At 36.0% G+C, this 24,388-nt stretch overlaps 1 protein-coding gene across 2 annotated transcripts in view; it reads left to right on the top strand.

The window, feature by feature from the left end:
- The window catches only part of LOC127844081 (ankyrin repeat domain-containing protein 11-like), a 125,922-nt gene that overhangs the window by 35,169 nt on the left and 66,365 nt on the right, over positions 1–24,388 (top strand). For both annotated transcript variants that reach the window (XM_052374050.1, XM_052374049.1), the window contains exons 3-4: positions 18,498–18,594; positions 22,875–23,033. In XM_052374050.1, the coding sequence (XP_052230010.1) occupies positions 18,498–18,594; positions 22,875–23,033 (256 nt within the window). The remainder of the gene's footprint in view (positions 1–18,497; positions 18,595–22,874; positions 23,034–24,388) is intronic.

Below are 24,388 nucleotides of genomic sequence, written 5' to 3'. Positions count from 1 at the left end.
CAATTTCACAGGTTTGCCAGTCATTTCAATTTAAATGGCCAGTCATTCCATTTTCAAGTTATAGCCAGTCATTCCTGTACAGAACTGTTTCCTTGATGAAGAAATATCCAACTGACTACTTTGTCTATTTGTTAAAGAAACGGTCAGTTTGGATGATGTTTCCTGTTTCTGCAGATGACACATATATGTTTAACTGCAGTCTGTTGACAATCATCTCATTATTTATGCAAAGGACAGGCTTTTTGTAATTGACTCAGCGGAAATAGCACTCTAATTGCTTTAAGTTATCGTGTGACTGGCATTTGTAATGAATAGACTACTTCTTAGCCTGTATTTCTAGTGTTTTCCTAATTTGATGTCATTTAATCAGTTAATTCCGTGCAATGGCATTTATTATCCCCACGCTTTTTGAAAAAAAGGTGGGGATATTGTGGTTATCTCCGCCGTCCGTCCGTCCGTCCGTCCGTCTGTCTGTCCGTCCGTCCTGGCCACTATCTCCTCCTACACTAAAAGCACTAGAACCTTGAAACTTACACACATGGTAGCTATGAGCATATGTGCGACCCTGCACTATTTGGAATTTTGATCTGACCCCTGGGTCAAAAGTTATAGCGGTTGGGGTGGGGCCGCGTCAGAAATTATCACTCATTTTTTTAGGTTATTTTACATTTACTTCTTTATTTCTACACCGATTCACTTCAAATTGATACTGTACCTCTCTTATGACAATACGGTCAATCTCAACCATGCATGGCCCCATTCCCAACCCTGGGGCGCCCCGCCCACATAGGCCACACCCACCAAAAATTTCCATTTACTATAATTTTTTCATTTCTACACGGATTCACTTCAAATTGATACTGAACTTTTGTTATGACATTAGGGTCAATCTCAACTATGCATGGCCCCAATCCCAACCCTGGGGCGCCCGCCCACATAGGCCACACCCACCAAAAAATTCCATTTACTATAATTTTTTCATTTCTACACGGATTCACTTCAAATTGATACTGAACTTCTCTTATGACATTAGGGTCAATCTCAACTATGCATGGCGCCATAACCAACCCTGGGGCCCCGCCCACATAGACCACACCCACCCAAAATTGCCTTTACTATAATTTCTTCATTTCTACACCGATTCACTTCAAATTGATATTGAACTTCTCTTATGACAATACGGTCAATCTCAACTATGCATGGCACAATTACCAACCCTGAGGCGCCCCGCCCACATAGACCACACCCACCCAAAATTGCCTTTTACTATAATTTCTTCATTTCTACACCGATTCACTTCAAATTGATACTGAACCTCTCTTATGACAATAGGGTCAATCTCAGCTATGCATGGCCCCATTACCAACCCTGGGGCACACCTAGGTCAAACATTCGGCGTGGGGATACGCGTCGGCCTCTGCCGCGCCATTTCTAGTTTATAATAATGCAATAAGTGTTCATAACCTGTCAACAACATTAAGAAAATATAGTTCTAATTTTATTATCAGATATATTTTTCAGAGCTTGGTAGAACTGAAAGAGTTTTCAAATAAACATTATTTATTAGCCATGTTGTCAAATCCCTTATAGATTGCTTTTTAATATATCAGACTAATGCTTCTCTGGTTTAATACCTGCCAGGGGCTTTTCTGCCTATTTTGGGAAAAGGAGTCTGACCAAATTGGGAATTTTTTATCGACAAAATTTGCCACTTTGGGAATTTTTGCTTCGATGAAACCGCTCATTTGGGAAAAAATTGTGAATTTATCATGCTTAAATAATTCAGTGGTTTAACAAATAAATTTGTTTTTATTTGTTATTTTGTCTTCTTTATATAAACAGATGCAATATTGGGCATGTTCAACGTTTATTCAAGTACTGCAGTTTCAGGGCTTTTTTTCCTTCTTTGGGACCCGCTGAAAATCGGCCCTTTCCCCTCGGATTTTATTTCCCCTCAGAAGGTAAATTTTCCCCCAGACTTCCTTTTTTTTACCCTAAAAAAATTTTTTTATTTTTTATTTTTTTTATTTTTTTTAACTTTAAATACATAAGTTTACCTGATCCAGTGTAGAAACTATAACATATTGCATAATTAAATTATCTGTTGCCGTGAATTTGTTTTAAAAACAGCAAAATATGTTGAATTGATTATTTAAGACTCCTTATTTTCCCCTAAATCCGGCGTTTCGCGTGATTTTTTCCCCCAAAATCGTGCATTTCGCGCGAATTTTTTTCCCCTCAAAAAAGGCCAGGCCCTTTCCCCAAAATCAGATAAAAACCCCTGAGTTTTGTTTTACAGTAAATACAGTTACACTCTGAGATAAGAACTGAACAGTCAAAACCTTATAGCAGATATTTTTGACCAAAACAAACACTGGTTAGTCACACAAGTTATAAGACACTTCATTCTTTAAAATAAGACACTTCATTCTTAAAAAAAAAAAATGTTGTTTTTTTGGGGGGGGGGAGTATTGGGATTTTTTTTATAATTTCGGTTTGGGATCGGGTCCGTTTGCTTTGGGAGTGCCTCTTTGCCGGAGGCGCAGACAGTGCTGAAAAACCCCTGCCTGCTCAGGAGAGCTTCAAACTTTTGTTTATTTACCCATACACAACTACACGTTCACATGTAAATACAAAAACATTTGATAAAATCCTTTAAGAAACCATGCGATTTGAGATTTGTAAGGAAGTTTAAAGAAAAAACCAAATGCCCTTGACCTCTTAGGACCTAAGGTAAAATGCATGTTTATGTCAGTATAAGAGATAACAAGATGTTATCATTCCTTCCAGACGATCATAATACATTATTAAGATGTAACCTTGGCAAAATGTCAAGGTAGCAGAACATTCTGTTTCAATAAGATGGTGCTTTGGCAATAAATCTTAGTGAGCTGTCATGGAAAACTTGGCCCTCTTAATCCAAGCCATTGAAGAAATGTCAGGATTTCTGGTTTCTTTTTGGAGCTTTTTGGAGCAGTTGGGGCATTTATTGATTGAAACACTTATGTAAAACGTACGCATATACATGTACTAGATATCTGAAGAGCTTTCTGAAGTCTGTAGCTTTTATCGTATTAAAACAACAAACACTACTAATACAACGATGAAACAGACATCAGAAACTATTTACAATAAACAATCCCTTCGACATAAAATTAATGTTGTACTTGTATGTTACATTCATTTTGCATTCTCATGTAAATGCATGACAAGTTGGATTTTACAATGTAATAAGATATCATGTAAACTGTTTTTTCTCGCATTTCACATAATTATGTAGTATTTATACATGTGAGATGTGCAATTTTAAGCTTTACACCTTCATGTTAAGCTCGGCTGTTTTCGGAGAAAACCCGAAGTATTGTCATTATAGCCAGCTCGTCGTGTCGTGTTGTCCGCCGTCCGCGTCGTGCTAAAGCCTTAACATTTTGTCAAGGTTTTGAACATTTGCTATAAAATCAAAGTGCTTCCACCTACAACTTTGAAACTTCATATGTAGCTGCACATTGATGAGTTCTACATGTCTCACCCTTATTTGGGTCACTTGGTCAAAGGTCAAGGTCACTGTGACCTCTAAAAAAAAATAAAAAAAATTATGACAAGCTTTCATTAAAAAAAATAAGAACCCGCAGCCAAGTGTTGGCACCAGTTATGCGGTGCTCTTGTCAGTTTATTCTGTTCATACTCTAACCCCAGGTTGTTGTTAGTATTGATTATTAATGTGTGGAGATAGCCATAAATGGTGCTTTTATTTACTATTGTTAAATGTAGCACTAAAGCTGCCATCTGTCCATTAAGCATTATATAACATGACGTCATCACGTGTTGGTCAATATGTCAGCCATAAATGGACCAATGTTGGGTAGTGTAAATTGGCTTTTATCACTGCATTGTCATGTTCTAGTCTCATGATATATAATGTCATAATATACTAAATATTTTCCTAATATAATTCAATGTAAATTAACAACTTTAAGCAAAAATTAATGCACCTTTTACACATAGATACCATAACCATACCTTTTATGAATGGGCATTATAAGCGGAATCAATTTAAGCAATAAAAAGATATGTCATATTCTAACAAAGAGTGAACTAGACACATATATAAATCGACTGTTTTTGCACCTTCATTTTTTTAGGTCGCAGTCCCGGAAATCTGTCAAACGTCCTAGATTTTACAAAATCAATACATACATGTACCTTATAAATCTTAGGCTTGACTGCACCTCGAATCTGTGTTCCCACTAATCCGCAACATCTCCATGGCAATGCCTACCTAAATAGGTGACTACGCTATGTGTCAAAATCGATCAATAAACAGAGGTCCTGTTATCATATCGATTGTCTCACGTTCGCAGTCAAACCGAAAAGGCGGCATTGTATAATGTGGTTGTAAATGGGCTTTAATATACAACGTTATAATTTCCAGCTGCGTAAGAGCAAAGGAGTTGTTCACACATCTGAAGTCCAACACCGTTAAGTAAAAATTAAAACCAGGTTATGTTCACACTCTTCTTCTAAACCCCCAGTAATCATACCAATAAATAAAAAAAATAAGTGAATTTGAACTGTTCGCCATGTCAAAACGTCCAGCAGTAATTTGGTGCTCTTTTCTAACACGAAAAACACGTGGCTTGTATCTAGTAACAGAGGTAGATATGTTTAATTTGACCTAGTGTATTTCGCTTTCAAACTCAGCAATTTATGATGTGAAAAAAAAATGCGTACCAAAAATGCATATATGTCTATATATATTTCTATATGTATACATGTCCCAGAAAATGGGCAAAAGTCCCGGAAAATTGAGCTCAATGTCCCGGAATTGGTCTGAAAATTTATGGCATGTATGGACTGAGTTGTATCTTTTCATGATAGTGCAGCCTCTATCCTGATTGTGAAAAGTATGTTTAAAAGTACTTTCTTAACAATACTTCTAAAAGAAAGTTTGTTTTCGACTTGTAAGGAGCTCATCATCAAGATGAACCATTAATTTTGTTATGTAGAGTATTGCATATTTAGATATTCAATTTTTAAGTTATGTTTATACAGTTTATCAATCAATTAATTATCAATTAATGCAAATCAAATTCACAATGCAATTTTGCACACATATATATATGAGCCTTGTTCTTAGAAACTGGGCATTTGCATAAAGTGTCATCCCAGATTAGCCTGTGCAGTCCGCACAGGCTAATCAGGGAGGACACTTTCCGCCTATACGTGATTTTCAGTAAGGAGGGACTTCCTTGAAACTAAAAATACCATAAAAGTGGAAAGTGTCGTCCCTAATTAGCCTGTGTGGATCATATCTGGGACGACACTTTACGCACATGCATTATGCCCAGTTTTCTCAGAACGCCACTCATATATATGCTGGGCAGAATTGTAGCTTAATGAAGTTTTGAGTGGTTAATTCATTTGTGACATTTTCCCAATTAATTGTACAATTTCAAAAATTAAGTCAGCAAAAATTGGTCAGTATAATTATATGTCTCACCCTCCTTGTATGTTGCCATGGAAATTAATTCACTGCCATTTCCTTACTACACAGCCATTGTTGATAGTACAATGCCCTTTGTAAATGGTCTGTCATTGATTTTTCTTGAACTGCCACCTGTTGTTTTTGGCTCTAATTGTATTGACCTTAAGTGCATTGCACTGTGTGATTAACAGGTATTGACGAAAACAGTCCACTTCCTCTTGGGTATTGATCCATTTGGTCTTTGTATGAGTGTTTGTTCTGTTAAGAGGGGGAGAATTTAGGTCTCACTTTAAGATTGACATATTCAGCTAATTCAGTGTTTTTGTTTGTTCAAATTCAAGGCCGGTTTACGGCCCCATTTCAAATGGAAAAGTATTATATTTTTCCCAAATGGGACCTAAAGATTCCCAATTGAAGGTTGCAAAAAAGAATGATTTTTAAAAAAAAATTTACTCTCAAAATTAAGTTCATTTCCCATCAAGCTCTTTAACCCTTTGCATGCTGGGAAAAATGTCGTCTGCTGAATTTTTTAAATTAGCATTTTCTTCATTTTTTTTCAAAGAATACTATCAGAATAGCAAACAGTTTGGATCCAGAAGAGACGCCACGTTCTGTGGCGTCTCATCTGGATCCAAACTGTTTTCAAAGGCCTTTAAAATTCGGTTCCCGCACTGAAAGGGTTAATTTGAACCCGACAGATCATATAATATTGAAAAACACTCTTAATCTCAATTTTGAAACCAACAAAAACAACATTAATTTCCCATTCGGTAAAATAATGCTGTGATTTTTCCCAATCCAAAGGGACCCGGCCTTATTCCCAAAATAGTGTAAGAAAAAAACATGGGCTATTTATTTTGTAAAAATCTTTCATATCAATATTCTTTGTAAGGTATATACATAGTCAAATGAACCATGCTCTGTAATAAAAGGGGGTTAATAATGCATGTGCATAAATTGTCATTCCAGATTAGCCTGTGCAGTCTGCACATGCTAATCAGGGATGACACTTTCCGCTTTTATATTTATGCCCCCCTTTGAAGAAGAGGGGTATATTGCTTTGCTCATGTCGGTCGGTCTGTCGGTCGGTCGGTCGGTCTGTCGGTCGGTCTGTCGGTCCGTCCACCAGGTGGTTGTCAGATGATAACTCAAGAACGCTTGGGCCTAGGATCATGGAACTTCATAGGTACATTGATCATGACTCGCAGATGACCCCTATTGATTTTGAGGTCACTAGGTCAAAGGTCACGGTGACCCGAAATAGTAAAATGGTTTCCGGATGATAACTCAAGAACGCATACGCCTAGGATCATGAAACTTCATGGGTAGATTGATCATGACGCGCAGATGACCCCTATTGATTTTGAGGTCACTAGGTAAAAGGTCAAGGTCACGGTGACCCGAAATAGTAAAATGGTTTCCGGATGATAACTCAAGAACGCATACGCCTAGGATCATGAAACTTCATGGGTAGATTGATCATGACTCGCAGATGACCCCTATTGATTTTGAGGTCACTAGGTCAAAGGCCAAGGTCACGGTGACCTGAGATAGTAAAATTGTTTTCGGATGATAACTCAAGAACGCATACGCCTAGGATCATGAAACTTCATAGGTAGATTGATCATGACTCGCAGATGACCCCTATTGATTTTGAGGTCACAAGGTCAAAGGTCAAGGTCACGATGACCCGAAATAGCAAAATGATTTTCGGATGATAACCTAAGAACGCTTTTGCCTAGGATCATGACACTTCATAGGTACATTGATCGTGACTCGCAGATGACCCCTATTGATTTTCAGGTCACTAGGTTAAAGGTCAAGGTCACAGTGACAAAAAAAGAATTCACACAATGGCTGCCACTACAACGGACAGCCCATATGGGGGCATGCATGTTTTACAAACAGCCCTTGTTTTTATTTACAGTCTCTTCTTAGCAAAAATTCAGTTAAGGTGGAAAGAGTAGTCCCTGATTAGTCTGTGTGGACACATGCATTAACTCTTTAAGTGCGGGAACCCAATTTTGAAGGCCTTTGCAAACAGTTTGCATCCAGATGAGACGCCACAGAACGTGGCGTCTCATCTGGATCCAAACTGTTTGCTATTCTGATAGTATTCTTTGAAAAAAAAATCGAAAAAAATGCTAATTTTAGAAATTCAGCAGACGACATTTTAGCAGACGACAAATTTCCCAGCATGCAAAGGGTTAAACCCCATTTTTCTTAGAGCACGGCTCATATTTAGGTCTGGCGGTTTTAATATTCAGTCAGGTGCAATGTAACTAGAAACAGCATTCAATAAAAGTTGCCTTAAAGCAATAAGATGAATGTCAAAACCGTGGCCTTCTATCATGGTATGTCTATACATGTTGGGAAGTTGAGCAGGAGCAAACACTGTGTAAAGCACTTAATGGCAGAATAGACTACTGTTCCACCTACATATGGACTAATATGTGCGAAACTGTTCTATCTGGTTTACATCTCTATATCAGATGCCATTGTTATGGGCAGCAAGTGGATCCCTCATCTCTCAATATTATCCCTGTAGGTGACCTTTTGAACAAATGGTCATTGTCAGTTACTGGCTCATTTGAAAGGTTGCCATCTGGAAATGGAGTGCAATTAATGGAATATGTCCTACATGTACAATCACAAGGTTGCTGCAGGGTTTAAATGACCAATTTAGCCTCTTTCTGGGAAAACTGGGCTTAATGCCTTTGCTTAGGTAATGTCATCCAAGATTAGAATGTGCAGAGTGCACAGGCTGACCAGGGACAACACACTCTGGCTAATCTGGATTTTCCCTTTAAAGAGACTTCCATAAAGCGAAAAATACCCCATAAGTGGAAAGTGTCTGCTCAGATTAGCCTGTGAGACCTGCACAGACTCATCTGTAACAATACTTGACGCACATGCATGAAGCCAATTTTTCCACAAACAAGGTTCAAATATTAGATGATGGTTATGCACTTGATGTTGTGTACTTTTATCAGAGATATAGGAAGTGGTCGGTAAGTTTTTTTATGGTCGATTTTGCTTTCTTTTTAACTTCTTGAAACAATCGTTATGATCATTTTCTCAAGATTTTATTTTATGGCATGGAAGAACAGTCTGTTAATAATATGCGTTACATTTTGTTAAATCAGACAGGAAGTATGTTTGCATACAGAGAGGTTAAATTAAGTGTCCCTCAGGTGTTATTTCAGACAAGTGGTTTAATGTTTGAGATGCTATTTATAGGCATATGTTCATGGTCACACAAGTGACTCAGTGTTTTTATTATCGCTTTCATTTTTAGAACATACATGTACCAGTGCAATTAGTAGGTGATTCTTCTGTTTATTTATGGCACATCAAGTCAAAACAGCCAATAAAAAAGGGCCTTCCTCTTCGAATGGCTTCCCAACATAATGAACAAAAAAGCAATTATGAACAAAACGTTCATTTTTATAGTCACAATCTATGATTAATCTTTATTTTTATTTTCCTGAACAGTAAAGAAACGACTGAAATCATTTACAGCTGTGCATTTTACATTGTACTTAAAGGGGCCTTTTCACAGATTTTGGCATTTTTTTAACTTATTCATTAAATGCTTTATATTGATAAATGTAAACATTGGATCATAAAAGCTCCAGTAAAAAATCAAGAATAAAATTAAAAAAAGGAAAAGAACATTGCCCGGAGCAGGTTTCCAACCAGTGACCCCTGGAGTCCTGCCAGAATCCTGAAGTAAAAACGCTTTAGCCTACTGAGCTATTCCGCCGAGTACACGTACTTGACGTATTTTATACCTTATATAAGCAATCTTCGTAGTTGCACACAATTTAACGACAAAAACAGAACTCTCCAAATTATTCAATCGTTTCGCGTTGCAACGCTTTATAATTTTTAGGTTTTAAAATCGTCAAAAGATGCATATAATGGCTATATTAGAGCATGGTAAATGTTCAGTATTACTGTTTCCTCACTTATATCATAACTAAAACGAAAATTTGCGAATCTGAAACAACTTTTTTCAATTTTGTCAATTTACCAAAGCGTGAAAAGATCCCTTTAAAAACTATTGCTGGCTTGTCAGAAAGGGAAAAACCATAGCAGTATGGATTGCACCTTTGCATCTTTTTAGGCGTAAAGAAACACATTTGCAATTTACCAATGTCTTCTTCTCTCCTGTACTCTGTGATTTATGTTATCAGCACTTAAAACTTGTTTTTTCGGCGTAAGCTGCATAAGCCAGCTTTTCACCCTGACTTGACCTTTGTAAGTGTCCAATAAAATTCAAATAAAATTTCCCGCGGCTAGGTACGAATGAATACACTTCATTTATTCCATTGGCTGATTTGAGTATACCACCAGAACATTGGAAACATATCCGCGTCTTTGTAACACTGTTTTACTGTATGAAACAATTTTATCTCTAATGAACAGGCTTAATAGATAGAACAGTTTTACACTCAATTCTCGACATCAATACAGTTTGTGCGTACACCTTTTATTTTCAGAGTATTACCAGCGCAAAAGCGTTTATACTTGAAAGGCTATGTTCTCATATTTAGTACTTACTTCCATATTCCTGTCAACATATTAACATGTAAAAGTATAAAGAGCAGTGGAAGCGAGGCCTCACTTTAAAGAATTGCATTTCAACCCGCGAGGTTTCGGGTCAAGTCGCGGATATTCAGAGTTTATATACAGGTCATCACCGGAGTTCGCGGTCAGTAAAATAATCGTTATATGATAAAGACGCTATCCGTGAACTAGGTGACCTGGAATTTTCTTTAGACCAGAAATATGTTAAAAGAAGATATTCAGCAATATAATTATGGTATGTCAATAATAGATTCTTAATGTGTTTTCAACAATACAATGATAAATATTATTTTTAATAAATTTAACAATAATTATTCCACCATGTTGCCTAATGTACTAAAGTGATATTATGAGCATGTAACAGTTTATAGGGGTCTATCGCAACCGTTGATTATTTTTGATGTTTCTACTTCATATACACTTATAGTAATTAATGCAGCATCAACATACTAAAACAATATACCAGAAAGAGAAAAATAATGCATTTGAATATTAACCGTACTTTCGTTTGACAACTGATCATGCGTTTACGAGTTGAACCTAAATTTAGTTTTAGTGCAGATTTGTTCATACGACACAAAGACACAATATTGTTTTACGGATCATTTCGGCTTACAGGACTGGGTGGGTCACGTAAGAATATCGAATATAAAATATATTTTTATAAACAACTGGTAGCAAGGTGAGTTGCAGATAATTGATCAGTAACCACATTTTAACTAACTATTTTGACCTGTTAATTCTTTTCAGCTCATTTCAACAGTGCAAAATGCCCATAATATCACTTTAAGCATGAGCACGATGATTCTCGATACTGTTAATAATCGAATCAAATAGCAATGCCCGACAGACCACTAAAACAGGTTTGTTCTCGTGTGGCCGGTTGACTCATATGTTTAAATTTCACTTCCATTCTTCTTTTGGTTTTCTGTTTTGTATCTATAGGTTTATGACCAGCAATATTTTATAATGTAAAATAAGCCGCGAAAACTCCCCGTAACATCCCGTACTGCGTGTGATGCAGCTAAGAACTGCACAGAAAAAGACATTCGCTATCCTTGATCTCATTCATTAAACTATTTACGCCGTATATCTTTTTTAAAGATATTTCTTGTTTCACATTGGTTGAGCCAGCATTTTATTTTATTCCTTCCTGTAAGTGATTGATTTATGACTAGTTGTTTTTTTCATATGTTTGTAGTTCTTTTAACTTTATTATTGTGTTTCAAATACCTGAACAATGAGCATTTACTATATTCATTGTGATTTATTGATGTAATCCAATGGCTTTATTTCAGTATTATGTTTTATCAATGTTATTATGCGTTCAGCATTAAAAGCCCATCTTGTAATCTTTTCTTTATCGATCTGGAAGGTCACATCTGTTCATCCTTTGTCCCCCATTCAGTTTAATGTCGCATTTCTACTACTCTCCCCCCCCCCCCCCTTCAATTAAATGTCACATCTCTAGAAGCATTTCTACAGAAGAAAGAACCTCCTGGTGCTATTTTGTTTTCAGAGATAATTGGGGAAAAAACGACCTTGAACATCTGAAGGACATTTTGCTGTTTGGTTTATCAATAACTATAAATGAGAAATCAAAACACCACAGACTTATCTGGGTAGTTTGCTAATCCCTTCCTTAAAGCTCTGACTTACACAGTCATGTATGTTTGTGTTTATGCTGTCAATCTTTTGTACAATTTTCAACTAACAAACTTTCTTTGATGGCGTTACTGTAAACGTATAGAAATTCGTTGGTATGACATTTCGTGGTTTAATAAAAAACAACTAATTCGTTGACATGTAATTTTGTAGATTTCAAATAAAAAACAACTAATTTATTGATACGTAATTTTGTTGATTTCAAATTTTCGGGGAAGACTTACTGTCATAATAATTAAACTTTTATTAAAACAACCAGAGTAATAACGAAGTATAATCTGCTAATCTGTGTTGACAGCAAGACTTGCGGTTAATGTGCACTGAAGCATAAAAGTGTTGCCGATAATTGTCGATAAGAGCAATAAAGCGGCGCACTTGTGGGTCCCCGCTCGCTAATTGCCATCAATGTTGTTTTGACAATATTTGCAATTCTCAGCGCAATCGGTCCCCTAGTAGCAACAATTGAGTAATAATGTCCCCAAAATACACGTGTGAAAACCGTTATGTCTCTTTTAACTTTAATTGGCATTAATTGACATATGTGATAAATCAGCAAACTGTTCATTTGACGACGTCTCGTAAAAGAGAACAATCGTTGATGTATGTAATTTAAATACCATGCTTGATTTAAAAAGTACAAATGACATTCAGAAATGACCGATTTCGGATTAAAACTGTATAAATAATCGTTGGTACTTGAATTCATGTTTCCGCGGACCAACGAAATCCACGAAATTTCGTACCACAAGAAATTTAATGGTTGACAGTATTTCATGTTTCGTAATGGGAAAATGTCTATTTTACATATTTTCTGCGTTCTTGAATACAATTTAGATTAATAAATCATGTTTATTTGACAGGCTGCATGTGCTTTAATTAACCACCTTTTAAGCATTTAGGTTTTGAATAAATGATGAATAAACAGTGCTTCTTAATTTGTTGTAATCGGAAATAAACACCTGTACGAAAATGTTTGGGCAGACTTCAACCAGATTATGTGCAGAATAAAATACACAAAATCTGTGTAGAATATGTGCAGAAAATATTTGGTGTCCATTTTAAATGAGTTGAACCAGATTTCTATTTATAGATTTTTTCAATATAAACAAAGAACGAATTCTGTACAGATTTTACGAATTATTTAAATTAAGCAGAATTTGTTCGAGGCAGAAAAAAATCTGGCAGAATTAAATCTGGGGAGAACCAAAATGTGAGAATAGAATTCTGTGCAGAATAAAATCTGTTTAATATTAAATTCTGTACAGAAAATTTTCTGTACAAAAAATGTATGCAGGAAGAAAAAGCAAAATAAACAGACCATCAATAAATAACATTTTTTTTATGAGATTATAAAATGTAAACAATAAAATGTACACAATGAAATATACTGACAGTACCAATATTTTTGTTGTTGTTGAATTGATCACATTATGACAGTGTAAAAATTAAACAATCTAACACCCCCTATTTTTAGTCTCAATTTAAACAAGATGATTTCATTTATTTCCTGGAGTAGTCTATTTGGAGTGTCACTGCCTTGTTGAAGGAGGTGTCATCTGGCACTGTTTTGCTGTGGTCTTTGCACCACATCCAGACATAACCTATCGGAAAAAAATAAATGTTTACACATTTACATATTTATATCATTCCTCAACAAGGGCACCGCATAACAGGTGCCAACGCTCGGCTGCGGGTGCAGTTTTGAATAAATAAAAGCTTGTCAGATATATATTAATTTTTTTTAGAGGCCACAGTGACCTTGACATTTGACCTAGTGACCCAAAAATGAGTGTGCGTGTAGAACTCATCAAGGTGCATCTACATATGAAGTTTCAAAGTTGTAGGTGGAAGCACTTTGATTTTAGAGCAAAATGTCAAGGTTTAAGCACGTCGGAAAGGCTGACGCCGGACGGCGAGCTGGCTATGACAATACCTCGGGTTTTTTCCGAAAACAGCCGAGCTAAAAAACTGATACATGGTGAAACCAATTTATTCTAACTACTCAGTTTCAAACAGTAATGCCATACCTGTATTAAAGACATCATACATCAAGTGCCAGCCCAACAAAATTCACTTATAGCACAAACATCCAATTGAATTTCAAACCATTGTTTGATTCTAGTATTAATTAGACCCAAAGTTAAAATGCGATCCCAATAGTTTTTTGGTATTTAGTAAATGTTACTTTGACCTTAATCCGACTTAAACAGCAAACAACTAAATTTTCTACGTTTGCATTATTGTTTGATTTTGTTGGATTATGGGCTGTTGTCAACAGCATATCAACAATATGCCTGTCATATCATTAAGTTTACCAACTCAAAGTATCCTGGAAAAGCTGGTTTACAAGGACCAAGTGCTTATACCAAACAGTGAAACTAATGTCAGTAAGTTGAGTAACAAGTGCTTATACCAAACAGTGAAACTAATGTCAGTAAGTTGAGTAACAGACAACTGCACTACTTCATTCAGAGGAAGGGTGAGAATGGCTGTAAAAAGGATAAAGCTAACACACAATTTGTGTCCAATACCTCCATCCAAGCTCAAGTTAACCTTTTTATGCTCCCCCAAAATTTATTTTGGGGGGAGCATATAGTCGCCGCTTCGTCTGTCCGTCCGTGTGTCCATCCGTGCACAATTTTTGTCCGGGCTATTTCTCAGCAACTAATGACCTGATTCAATGAAACTTTATGAGATGCTTCACTACCAAGAGGAGATGTGTATATTATCAGCGGGTTCTGGTCGGATGATTTTTCACAGAGTTATGGCCCTTTGAAATTTTCCATTAACTGTACATATAGTGCAATTCTTGTCCGGACTATTTCTCAGCAACTAATGACCGGAATTCAATGAAACTTTATGGGAAGCTTCACTACCAAGAGGAGATCTGCATATTATCAGCGGGTTCTGGCCGGATGATTTTTCACAGAGTTATGGCCCTTTGAAATTTTCCATTTACTGTGCATATAGTGCAATTCTTGTCCGGGCTATTTCTCAGCAACTAATGACGGAATTCAATGAAACTTTATGGGAAGCTTCACTACCAAGAGGATATGTGCATATTATCAGCGGGTTCTGGCTGGATGATTTTTCACAGAGTTATGGCCTTTTGAAACTACTGTGCCCTCAAGACGTTTCCTTTTATCTGAATATATAGTGCAATATTGTGACCAAAAAAAACCTTTGGGGAGCATCACCCGTCTCCGACGATTTCTTGTTTATTTTCAGTGACACATTTGGGCTCTGTGTGCAATCCCTATCTTGGCCTCAATGCAAGGTCATCAATTGAGTCTAGGCAAACTTAAGTTATTGACCAGATACGCCCTACCCACATTTAATAATCTCATTTTTTATCTTCTTTGAAAACCTCATAAATTTAAATAAAATTCCTACCACTGTTTCATTATGTTAAATACCTAGCAAAAAAAAACAAGACAAAATGTACCTTTGCAGGCAGAAATTATGACAGCATCAAGCACAGGCTTTATGTCATGCTTGTTCCCCGCCAGAACCTGACCTCTTGACCGTTCTTGTGTCTCCCTCGGATTTATGGCTGTTTAAAAATAAATGAAAGCACTTCATTCCACTTAACTAACAAATATATTTTAAGACAGAAGTTGATCTAAATCAAAATCTGTGAACATTGCTAATCAAACGTTAAATTGAAGCATTTGTCAAAGTTATGTATGCTTTATGATGATACAATCAATGTTTATTTCTCGAAAAGACTAATAAAAAAAGACTTTTATGAAAAAAGCTTTTACTTTAATACCTTACATACACGGAACTTAGTTTCACCATCAGGTAAAAGGCAGCACTGCAAAACTTGCGCAATCCAAATCTTTTTATTGTGGTTGGATAATGTTCCATCAGTTGAACCATCTGGAAAATTATAATCATTTATCTTTATTAACTTGCCTGCTAATGCAAATAAAATGAGGGTCAAAGGAAAATATTGAGAGTACCAGTACCTAAGACCCAAAGTAACTCAATTGATTTGTGCAGTTTGTCACTTGTGTTCAGAAGATTTCATTATAGCAATACAAGGAAGAATTACCTTGGTGTCTATGTTTTTGTATGTATAGGAACCATTTCATAACTTGGCGTATTACCATTAAAACAAATGTTTTTTTTTTAAGATGAGCAAAAGTGCTATTATTTGAAAAAAATGTACAAAACAAGTTTCATAAAGATTTGACATTAAATATTTCCACAACAGTGTTTACATGGTAAATGTTTGAGGCACAATGGATAAAAGGCAATCACAAAAGCTTACAATAAGAACAACCTTGTGCTCAGGTGATCTAAAAGCCTCCTTAAAAGATCTTATATATACATACATAGACTGACATCATATAGCTCACCATGAGCATTTAGTGCTAAGGTGACTTAAAAAAAAAGTTCTGCTCAATAGCTTGAGTTTGGATGGCGATACTGCATATATCATTTGTATGCAGATTCATTGCTTACATACAGACCTAGCATAGGAATTTATTTGGGGACCAGTCGTTTCAAGGTCAAGGTCATTGTTACAAAAACTAGGAAACTATGATTTATGCATTATAAGTTGAATATGCACAACCAAAGTTTCAATTTTAAACAAATTTACAAACAAAGCCAAATACTGTCAACATATTAAATACATATTTTGATGAAAGAAAAAGCAAATTTTAACATACCTCTGGTAATAATAATTCTTTCCTCATAGTCTTCTGCGCCCCATTTCATGGAACATTTTGATTTTTTGCTTGAAAACTTCAGATGTCAATTCTCTGAGATTTTGTCGCACACTTACAAGTGTACTATCCTTTTCAAAGTAGACTAAACCACCTTTTTAAAGTAGACTAAACCAAACATCTTTAAAACCATATATATTACAACACTTTAAAAATGTTATGTCTTAATTTCTTAATTGTTCCTATTTATAATGGTATTTTTATTTTTTGTCACAAAATTTGTTATGTTAAAGCACTGGCATTCAAATGAATATTTTAATAAAACGAGGGCCAAGTAAAGTAAATGTGCTGAAATAGGAGTAAATTTATCACACCTGACGCTGGTGTTTGGGTAAACTTGGGTAATTGGATCTCTCTCTATCTTGGATATCAGTGAAAATGTCACTGCTGACAAACAGCAGACAAAATGTCCTAGCAATTTTCAGTATTTTGGGACAATTTATCCAGCAATAAGCAAAGAATAAAAACTTTGTAAAAAAATTAAACCTTATTTCACTCCATTGTAGATTTTTCTTGAAGCCTGTTGGATTAAATTGTAACTTTCTATGTTCCTTATGGTATGAACAATAGGTACTGCTGTTTGTTTGTTTTTTGCTAATAATATGCTGTATTTTTTGGTCATTTTAACTATTGTATGAATTGAACATAACTGTTAGTTTTCGGTGAATAGAGAAATGTTTCCTGCAATAAACAATAAGAAACTGAAATCAGAAGTCTGTTTCTTAAATTTTACAAGTCCCATTTTGAAATGTTGAATCTAAATTTTTTCTAAGTCCAACATTCTGCCTCATTTTTCTACCAAGTACAGAAATTCTGCCTGGCTAAAATGCAAAGTGCTAAAAATCTGTCTTGTAAAAATTGTAAGTGTTAAAATTCTGTCTTGTTTAATAATCTTTACAGATAAAATTCTGCTTCATTGTAATTCTGCTTAGAATATCTGTACAGATTGCAAGGTATATTCTGTGTCTGTGTCCTCTTTGTACAGAAAAAATGAATTCTGTCTTGATTCTGGGCAGATTTTGTACAGACTCTATACAGAATTTGCATAGAATTTTCGTACATGATGTATATGAATCGATTTTGAATTTTGTTTCTCCAGCATATTTTAAGTGTTAAAAGCTCTCCTCTCCATTCCTAGATCTTTTCTACAGTTACATTCTGTATACAAATAAATCTTCACGATACTTTAGGGATACTTTTAAGACTAATTTAAGTCACTAAAATAAACTTCTTACACTATTTAGGATATATGAACAGGCACAAATTGTGTTCTTAACCTTTTTACATTTCCTTGGCAAATTTTTTTATTACTGTCTTGAACAAATTGGAAAAGGCTGCCACGCTATCATCAATTGTGCAGTGACTTTCATGATCTCAGTCTTATTCAAGGCAGAAATGAATTTGCTTTCTGGAAATGTATATGTCTTGCAATATTTTTACAAATGCTGGGTCAACTTTTAAGAAATAACACGATACACAACTCGCATGACCCAGTTGACAATGATCATGCAGTCTTTAAGACTGAAATATTCACGGAGTAAAGGGCATCTTCCCTACAAAGGTCATGTACCTCGATACCATAATTCAATAAAATGTATGAAAAAACATTATTACCGTTCTTGTCGTAACATTATGCATCAAGACTAACTGTCCAGCGCCGTTTAAAACCTTTGTTTACATACACATCAACTAACCGACATTTTAAAGACACGAGTGATTTCATTGGTCCAATGCGGAGGTGTGTCTTCACAACTGGAGATTTCATTCATTTCATTTTAAACTTCATATGTAGCTGCACCTTGATGAGTTCTACACACCACACCCATTTTTGGGTCTCTTGGTCAAAGGTCAAGGTCACTGTGACCTCTTAAAAAAAAAAAAATCTGACAAGCTTTCATTTATTCAAAACTGCACCCGCAGCCAAGCGTTGGCACCCGTTATGCGGTGCTCTTGTTTTCTAAGGGACAGCAAAATGGATGTGTAAGTTGTAAAGGTTTAATCAGTCTATGTACTTTCAGGAGAAGCCATTCCTTGTCAGAACTCCACAGTCAGAGGAAAAGACGAGCCTGAAACGCAAGCTACTGTCTCCCCTGTCGCCCTCACATGATGAGGATGGTAAGAGTTGTAGTTCTTATGTTACATCATTTTACATAGCAGGAAGGGGATATTTTGAGTCACTCTGTTGGTTTGTAGGTCAGTTGCTAGGTTGGCGCTAAGGAAAAAAACGTAGGGGGGTTCGGGAAAGTTTTTGGATCCTAGATCGTCTGTGGTGCGTTTTTGGGCTATTTCCTGAACAAATTTAGACTATTTTTGTCTGAAATTAGCCTTTTTTTGCTTGAAAATTTTTCTTTGCTGCTGAGCCACTTGCTGACATGTTGCAGCCGATTTTTTTGTTACAAAGACACCGGTGGCGTAGTGATAATGATACATTTACACCGTTAAACAGTTTTCGGTACATGTGGTATTTAGGTTTGAAACCATTAAAACAGCCCACCCGTCTCGGTAGTAATGATACGACATTTTATAAAATCCAAACATTACTTTTTTTCATTTTTTTGAAGAAATGTGTGAAAAATTACTTAGTCAGCATAAGACCGTCATTGCACGTCAAAAACGTGGGACTCACGACGAAACCGTGAGACTTGACAGGTAGACGTTTCCGATTCTGCATTATTTTAGACGTCCTCCGATCGCGAACCTAACATTCGGGCATTTCCTGAGTTTACATTATTTTGTCTGCTTTCTTTTCTAAAGAATTGTGTTAATTTCTGTTGCTTCGACTTTTCACTTTCGCCCGCAGCATCCATTTTTCCCGGAATCTGCAACTCACTTTCTAAATCGGTCTTTCAAGTCGAATAGATACCGTAAAGGGAAGTTACTCTTATCTACTTTTTTAGCCAATCAAAATCGTTGTTTCTTGGGAAATTAATTTATAGTGGCTATGTCAATGCCCTAACTCCGCCCCCATCTGATTAAATGACAATTCCGTACTTGTCAATTCGATAACGTTGAATCGTAACATCTATAGCATAGGTCATTACTTACACGGCACGCTTCAGTGATTCAGTTATCATGTAAATTGCCAAGTAACCCAAATGTTCGAAAAGTCTGGTCGCAGTGTAAAGCATGACCAATTAAGACATTAGCCATGTGGAGAATCGACCTAGGCGGTCGTTATTATCCCCTGGGGCCTCTCCGGTAAGGGTGTTATCTGTGTACTCTTAGCGATGTTTCTGGCGATTTATACGGCCTGAAAACAGGCATTTAGAGTGTGCATTTGTAAAGCATAGGGTCTTTTTTTTTTTTAATCGCCAATTTCATGAAAATCTTATTTTTAATCGCCAGCTAGGAATTGTAATCGCCAATGGCGATTTCGGCGATCGGTAACGCTAACAGAGTTGGCCTATCTGGCTAGCCCTGTGATTGGCACACATACTTCTCACCTAGCTGACCGGAGTTCAATCCAAGTTTTCAGAAGCACATGAGTTTGGTTGGTGTTCATACCGGACAGGTGGGGTTTCCTGCGTGTAATCTGCGGCTTCCCCTTAAAAGACAAGACCACATCAAAATTGAAATCCTTTGTAACAGTGCTGTGACACTCTCCAGGTCCACACATAATGCAGCCTCTGGCCCAGCATAACCTCATTAACTGACTTTGTCAGTCAGTGGATTTCTCCACAAAAATTTGAAGAGCAAGCAGTTGCCACATTTCTCAAGCAATTGAATTGAAACTTAAAGTAAAGATCTGCATGGTACTTTTCATGTCTAGTCATCCATTTAGTTCTTATTAATGTGCCCTTGAACATTACTGTTGTGTGCTATATTAGTCAAGTGACAAAGCTCTATGTTGAACTCAAATTAAGTGAGAATAAGCTAGTCAGAGGAATCATTGGAATTTATATTCATTAAGGTTACAAATTCAAACTATCAAACATTAACCCTTTCCCACTTGGAAGCAAAGTGTAAATGACTATGTGCTATACTCGCAGTCTGTTTACCCCTGCAAAACTTTCCAGAAATGTTCTATAAAATTTCTAGATTTGTACTTGAACAAATGACTAGAAGTGTTCTGGAATCATCCTTAAAATGGTCTAGAATGATCTAAAACAGTTGTTGAACGTTAAATAAAAATAATTTGTAGAACTAATAGTTCTAAAACAGTTCTGAATGTTTGTTCTAGAACAATTCTTGAACCATTGTTCTAGAACTTTTCCAGAATTTTTCTTGTATAAATTTCCAGAACTGTTTTAGAATAATTATTCTCATGTTACGTTCAACAACTGTTCCTTAATAATTCTAGAACATTTTCAGTATGGTTACAGAACAGTTCAAGTCGGTGTCCTAGAACTGTTCAAGGACATGTTCAGAACTGTTCTAGAATGTTTGTTCCAGACTTATCTGAAGCAAACCTTTGGAACTGTTCTAAACATAGTTCCAAGTGTACTATTCATCAGGATTGACCTGATATCCTTAATATTATTGAATAAAGTTTATATAAGAAAATATATCAACTTTATTTAGCTACAACAAAATTTATCAAATAGTTACAGAATTAGAAAAAAAGCATAATATTATTGACATCAATATTATGTATAAACAATAAGTATAATTAATATATGAAAGAACATTTTAAAGGGAGGAAATTCCCTTACTAGAGGGAGTTAGTATGTAGAACAATTGTAGAACAATTGTAGACCTTCAGGTTCTAGACCTGTTCTATATGTATTCTTATTCCCCATAAGAACTTGTAGAACTTTCTGGTTCTTAAAGAGTTCTAAATGTGTTCTAGAACTACATTTTAGAACATTTATAGAAATTTCTTGAACTTATTTTGTCCTTGAAATGTTCTAAAAATGTTCTTGACTATTATTGGAACAGTTTCAGAACTAAGCCATGTTCCACAAATATTCTGGAATTATTCTAGAAAACTGTTCTGTGGAACAATTCCAAAATATACGTTATAGAATGTGAATATGGAACATTCTAGAACTGTTCTTGATGTTCTAGAAAGTTCCAGAACTGTTCCAATTTCTAGAACAACTTTTCCGAGGGGAAGGTTTTATGCTGTTTGCTGCTCATAAGTATTTTAGGGTTTGAAATGAAGCCTTTAAAACTTAAATACAGTACGAAAGACTTTAATTATATTTAACTTTCTAAGGGACAACAAATGCATCAACAAACTTATCTATGTCATAATGTTGGAAAAGGTCAATAATTCAAACTAGCAAACATTAAAATGACACAAAGATGTCAAATTCAGTGGTTTGCAGCTATATATGTAGAAAAGTGGGTGTAACAGCACAAACTTTTTTATTCAAATACAGCTTGTGCACAGACAAATTATCTCACAAGATATTTCAGACTTTTAATATACATTCGCTACCATCAGGTTATTAACATAGTTTTACATGTACATTATGTGAATATAATAGTAGAAACAAAACACTATTTGAGCCTGGCTCTGTGAAAAAGGGGTTTAATACATGTGCGTAAAGTGCTGTCCCAGATTAGCCTGTGCAGTCCACACAGGCTTATCTGGGGCGACACTTTTCGCCTGAACTGGATTTTTGCTAAGAAGAGACTTCCTTAAAACGAAAAATATCATAAAAGCTTTAAGTGTTGTCCCTGATTAGCCTGTGCAGACTGCAAAGGCTAAGCTGGGATGACACTTTATGCACATTCATTAAGCCCTCTTTTCTCGACAGAGCACGGCCCATTTAAATGATTAAAGCTGGGATCAAAACCATGGAACAGTCAGTACAAAGCATTTGGGCTTGAAACTGGTTTGAAGGCTAGAAATATAAAAAACAATGTGAATTAAACCAAAAGCTGGTATTTTTAATTGCATTTACATGCAGTAAACAATAGTTTTTTTGTTCATAGATACAGTCTTCACATATAAGGTGACAGAGTGTTCCTTTCTGGACATTAAACATCTAATCAGATTGGAAACATAAAATGTGCATGCTTTATTGTAATGAAGCCAAAATAACATAATGACTGATTGACAGCAGACATTCCTGTGTAACTGTTTTACCTATTATACAGTGTTAGTCATTTCAAATGTTAAAAAGTTTTGTCCATAACAATTTAAGTAGCCAGTTATATTTTTATTTGTAGCCACTAACTAAGAACTGAAAAGGGCGTGTTTTACGCTGTTTTCGAATTCATCTTTTGGGGAAAAAGTAGGTGGCACCAAGATTGTTTGTAACCGGTGAAATCTCAGGCTGCCAGTGCTCCAGAGAACACTGTTAAACAATAAAAATGTGCATGCAGAAATTTTTGTATTTACATTAAACTGATAAGAAGGTCTTTAATCAATGAGACATAAACTATATTTTCAACCATGCTCATTAAAGACCTTATAGATATTCTCCACTGCTGACTAATTTTAGACAAGAAGACTCCGAAACGAAAGCGAGGCAGCATCAGCTGCGAGTCATCCCCCCTCGTGACGACCCAGAAGACGCCTGGCGGGGGCTCGCGTGCGGTACCGCTCTCGGAGCGACAGCAGCTGGCCATGATCATGAGGATGTCAGACGAGACCTCCCTAGGTGAGATACAGGGCCACTTTGAGTTTTTATGCCCCCGGATGGAATGATAGTGTGCATATTGTTTTTGGCCTGTCTCTCTGTCATTCTGTCCCAAAACTTTAACCTTGGTTAAAGTTTGATAACTTTTGCAATATTGAAGATTGCAACAACTTCATATTTGGCTTGCATGTGTATCTCATGGAGCTGCACATTTTGAGTGGTGAAAAGTCAAGGTTGAGGTCATCCTTCAAGGTCAAAGGTCAAATATCATTGTATTTTTCTTTCCTAAAACTTTAACCTTCTTTAAAGTTTGGTCATAACTTTTTGAATATTGAAGACAGAAACTTGATATTTGGTATGCATATGTATCTGATGGAGCTGCACATTTTGAGTGGTGGAAGGTCAAGGTCAAAGTCATCCTTCAAGGTCAAAAGTCAAAAAATACAATTCAAGGGAAGTAATAAGCTTTAAAAGGGAGATAATTTCTAAACTTGTAAAATTATATATTGAAATTTTATTTCAAAGCGGCACAATAGGGGGCATTGTGTTTCTGACAAACACATCTCTTGTTTAATACAGTTTTAAACCTATTTATTATGCCCCCCTTCGAAGAAGAGGGGGTATATTGTTTTGCACATGTCGGTCGGTTCGTCCCTCGGTCGGTCCGTCCACCAGACGGTCTCCGGATGATAACTCAAGAATGCTTAGGCCTAGGATCATGAAACTTCATAGGTACATTGATCATGACTGGCAGATGACCCCTATTGATTTTCAGGTCACAAGGTCAAAGGTCAAGGTCACAGTGGCTCAAAATAGTAAAATGGTTTCCGGATGATAACTCAAGAATGCTTACGCCTAGGATCATGAAACTTTATAGGTACATTGATCATGACTGGAAGATGACCCCTATTGATTGTCAGGTCACTAGGTCAAAGGTCAAGGTCACAGTGACTCGAAACAGTAAAATGGTTTCCGGATGATAACTCAAGAATGATAACGCCTAGGATCATGAAACTTCATAGGTACATTGATAATGACTCACAGATGACCCCTATTGATTTTCAGGTCACTAGGTCAAAGGTCAAGGTCACAGTTACTCGAAATAGTAAAATGGTTTTCAGATAATAACTCAAGAATGCTTACGGCTAGGATCATACTTCATAGGTACATTGATCATGACTTGCAGATGACCCCTATTAATTTTCAGGTCACAAGGTCAAAGGTCAAGTTCACAGTGACTCGAAACAGTAAAATGGTTTCCTGATGATAACTCAAGAATAATTAGGCCTAGGATCATGAAACTTCATAGGTACATTGATTATGACTGGCAGATGACCCCTATGGATTTTCAGGTCACTAGGTCAAAGGTCAAAGTC

This window comes from Dreissena polymorpha, chromosome 9 (genome assembly GCF_020536995.1).
Source record: "Dreissena polymorpha isolate Duluth1 chromosome 9, UMN_Dpol_1.0, whole genome shotgun sequence".
NCBI classification, from domain to species: Eukaryota; Metazoa; Mollusca; class Bivalvia; order Myida; family Dreissenidae; genus Dreissena; species Dreissena polymorpha.
This window is presented reverse-complemented; position numbering and strand designations above follow the sequence as displayed.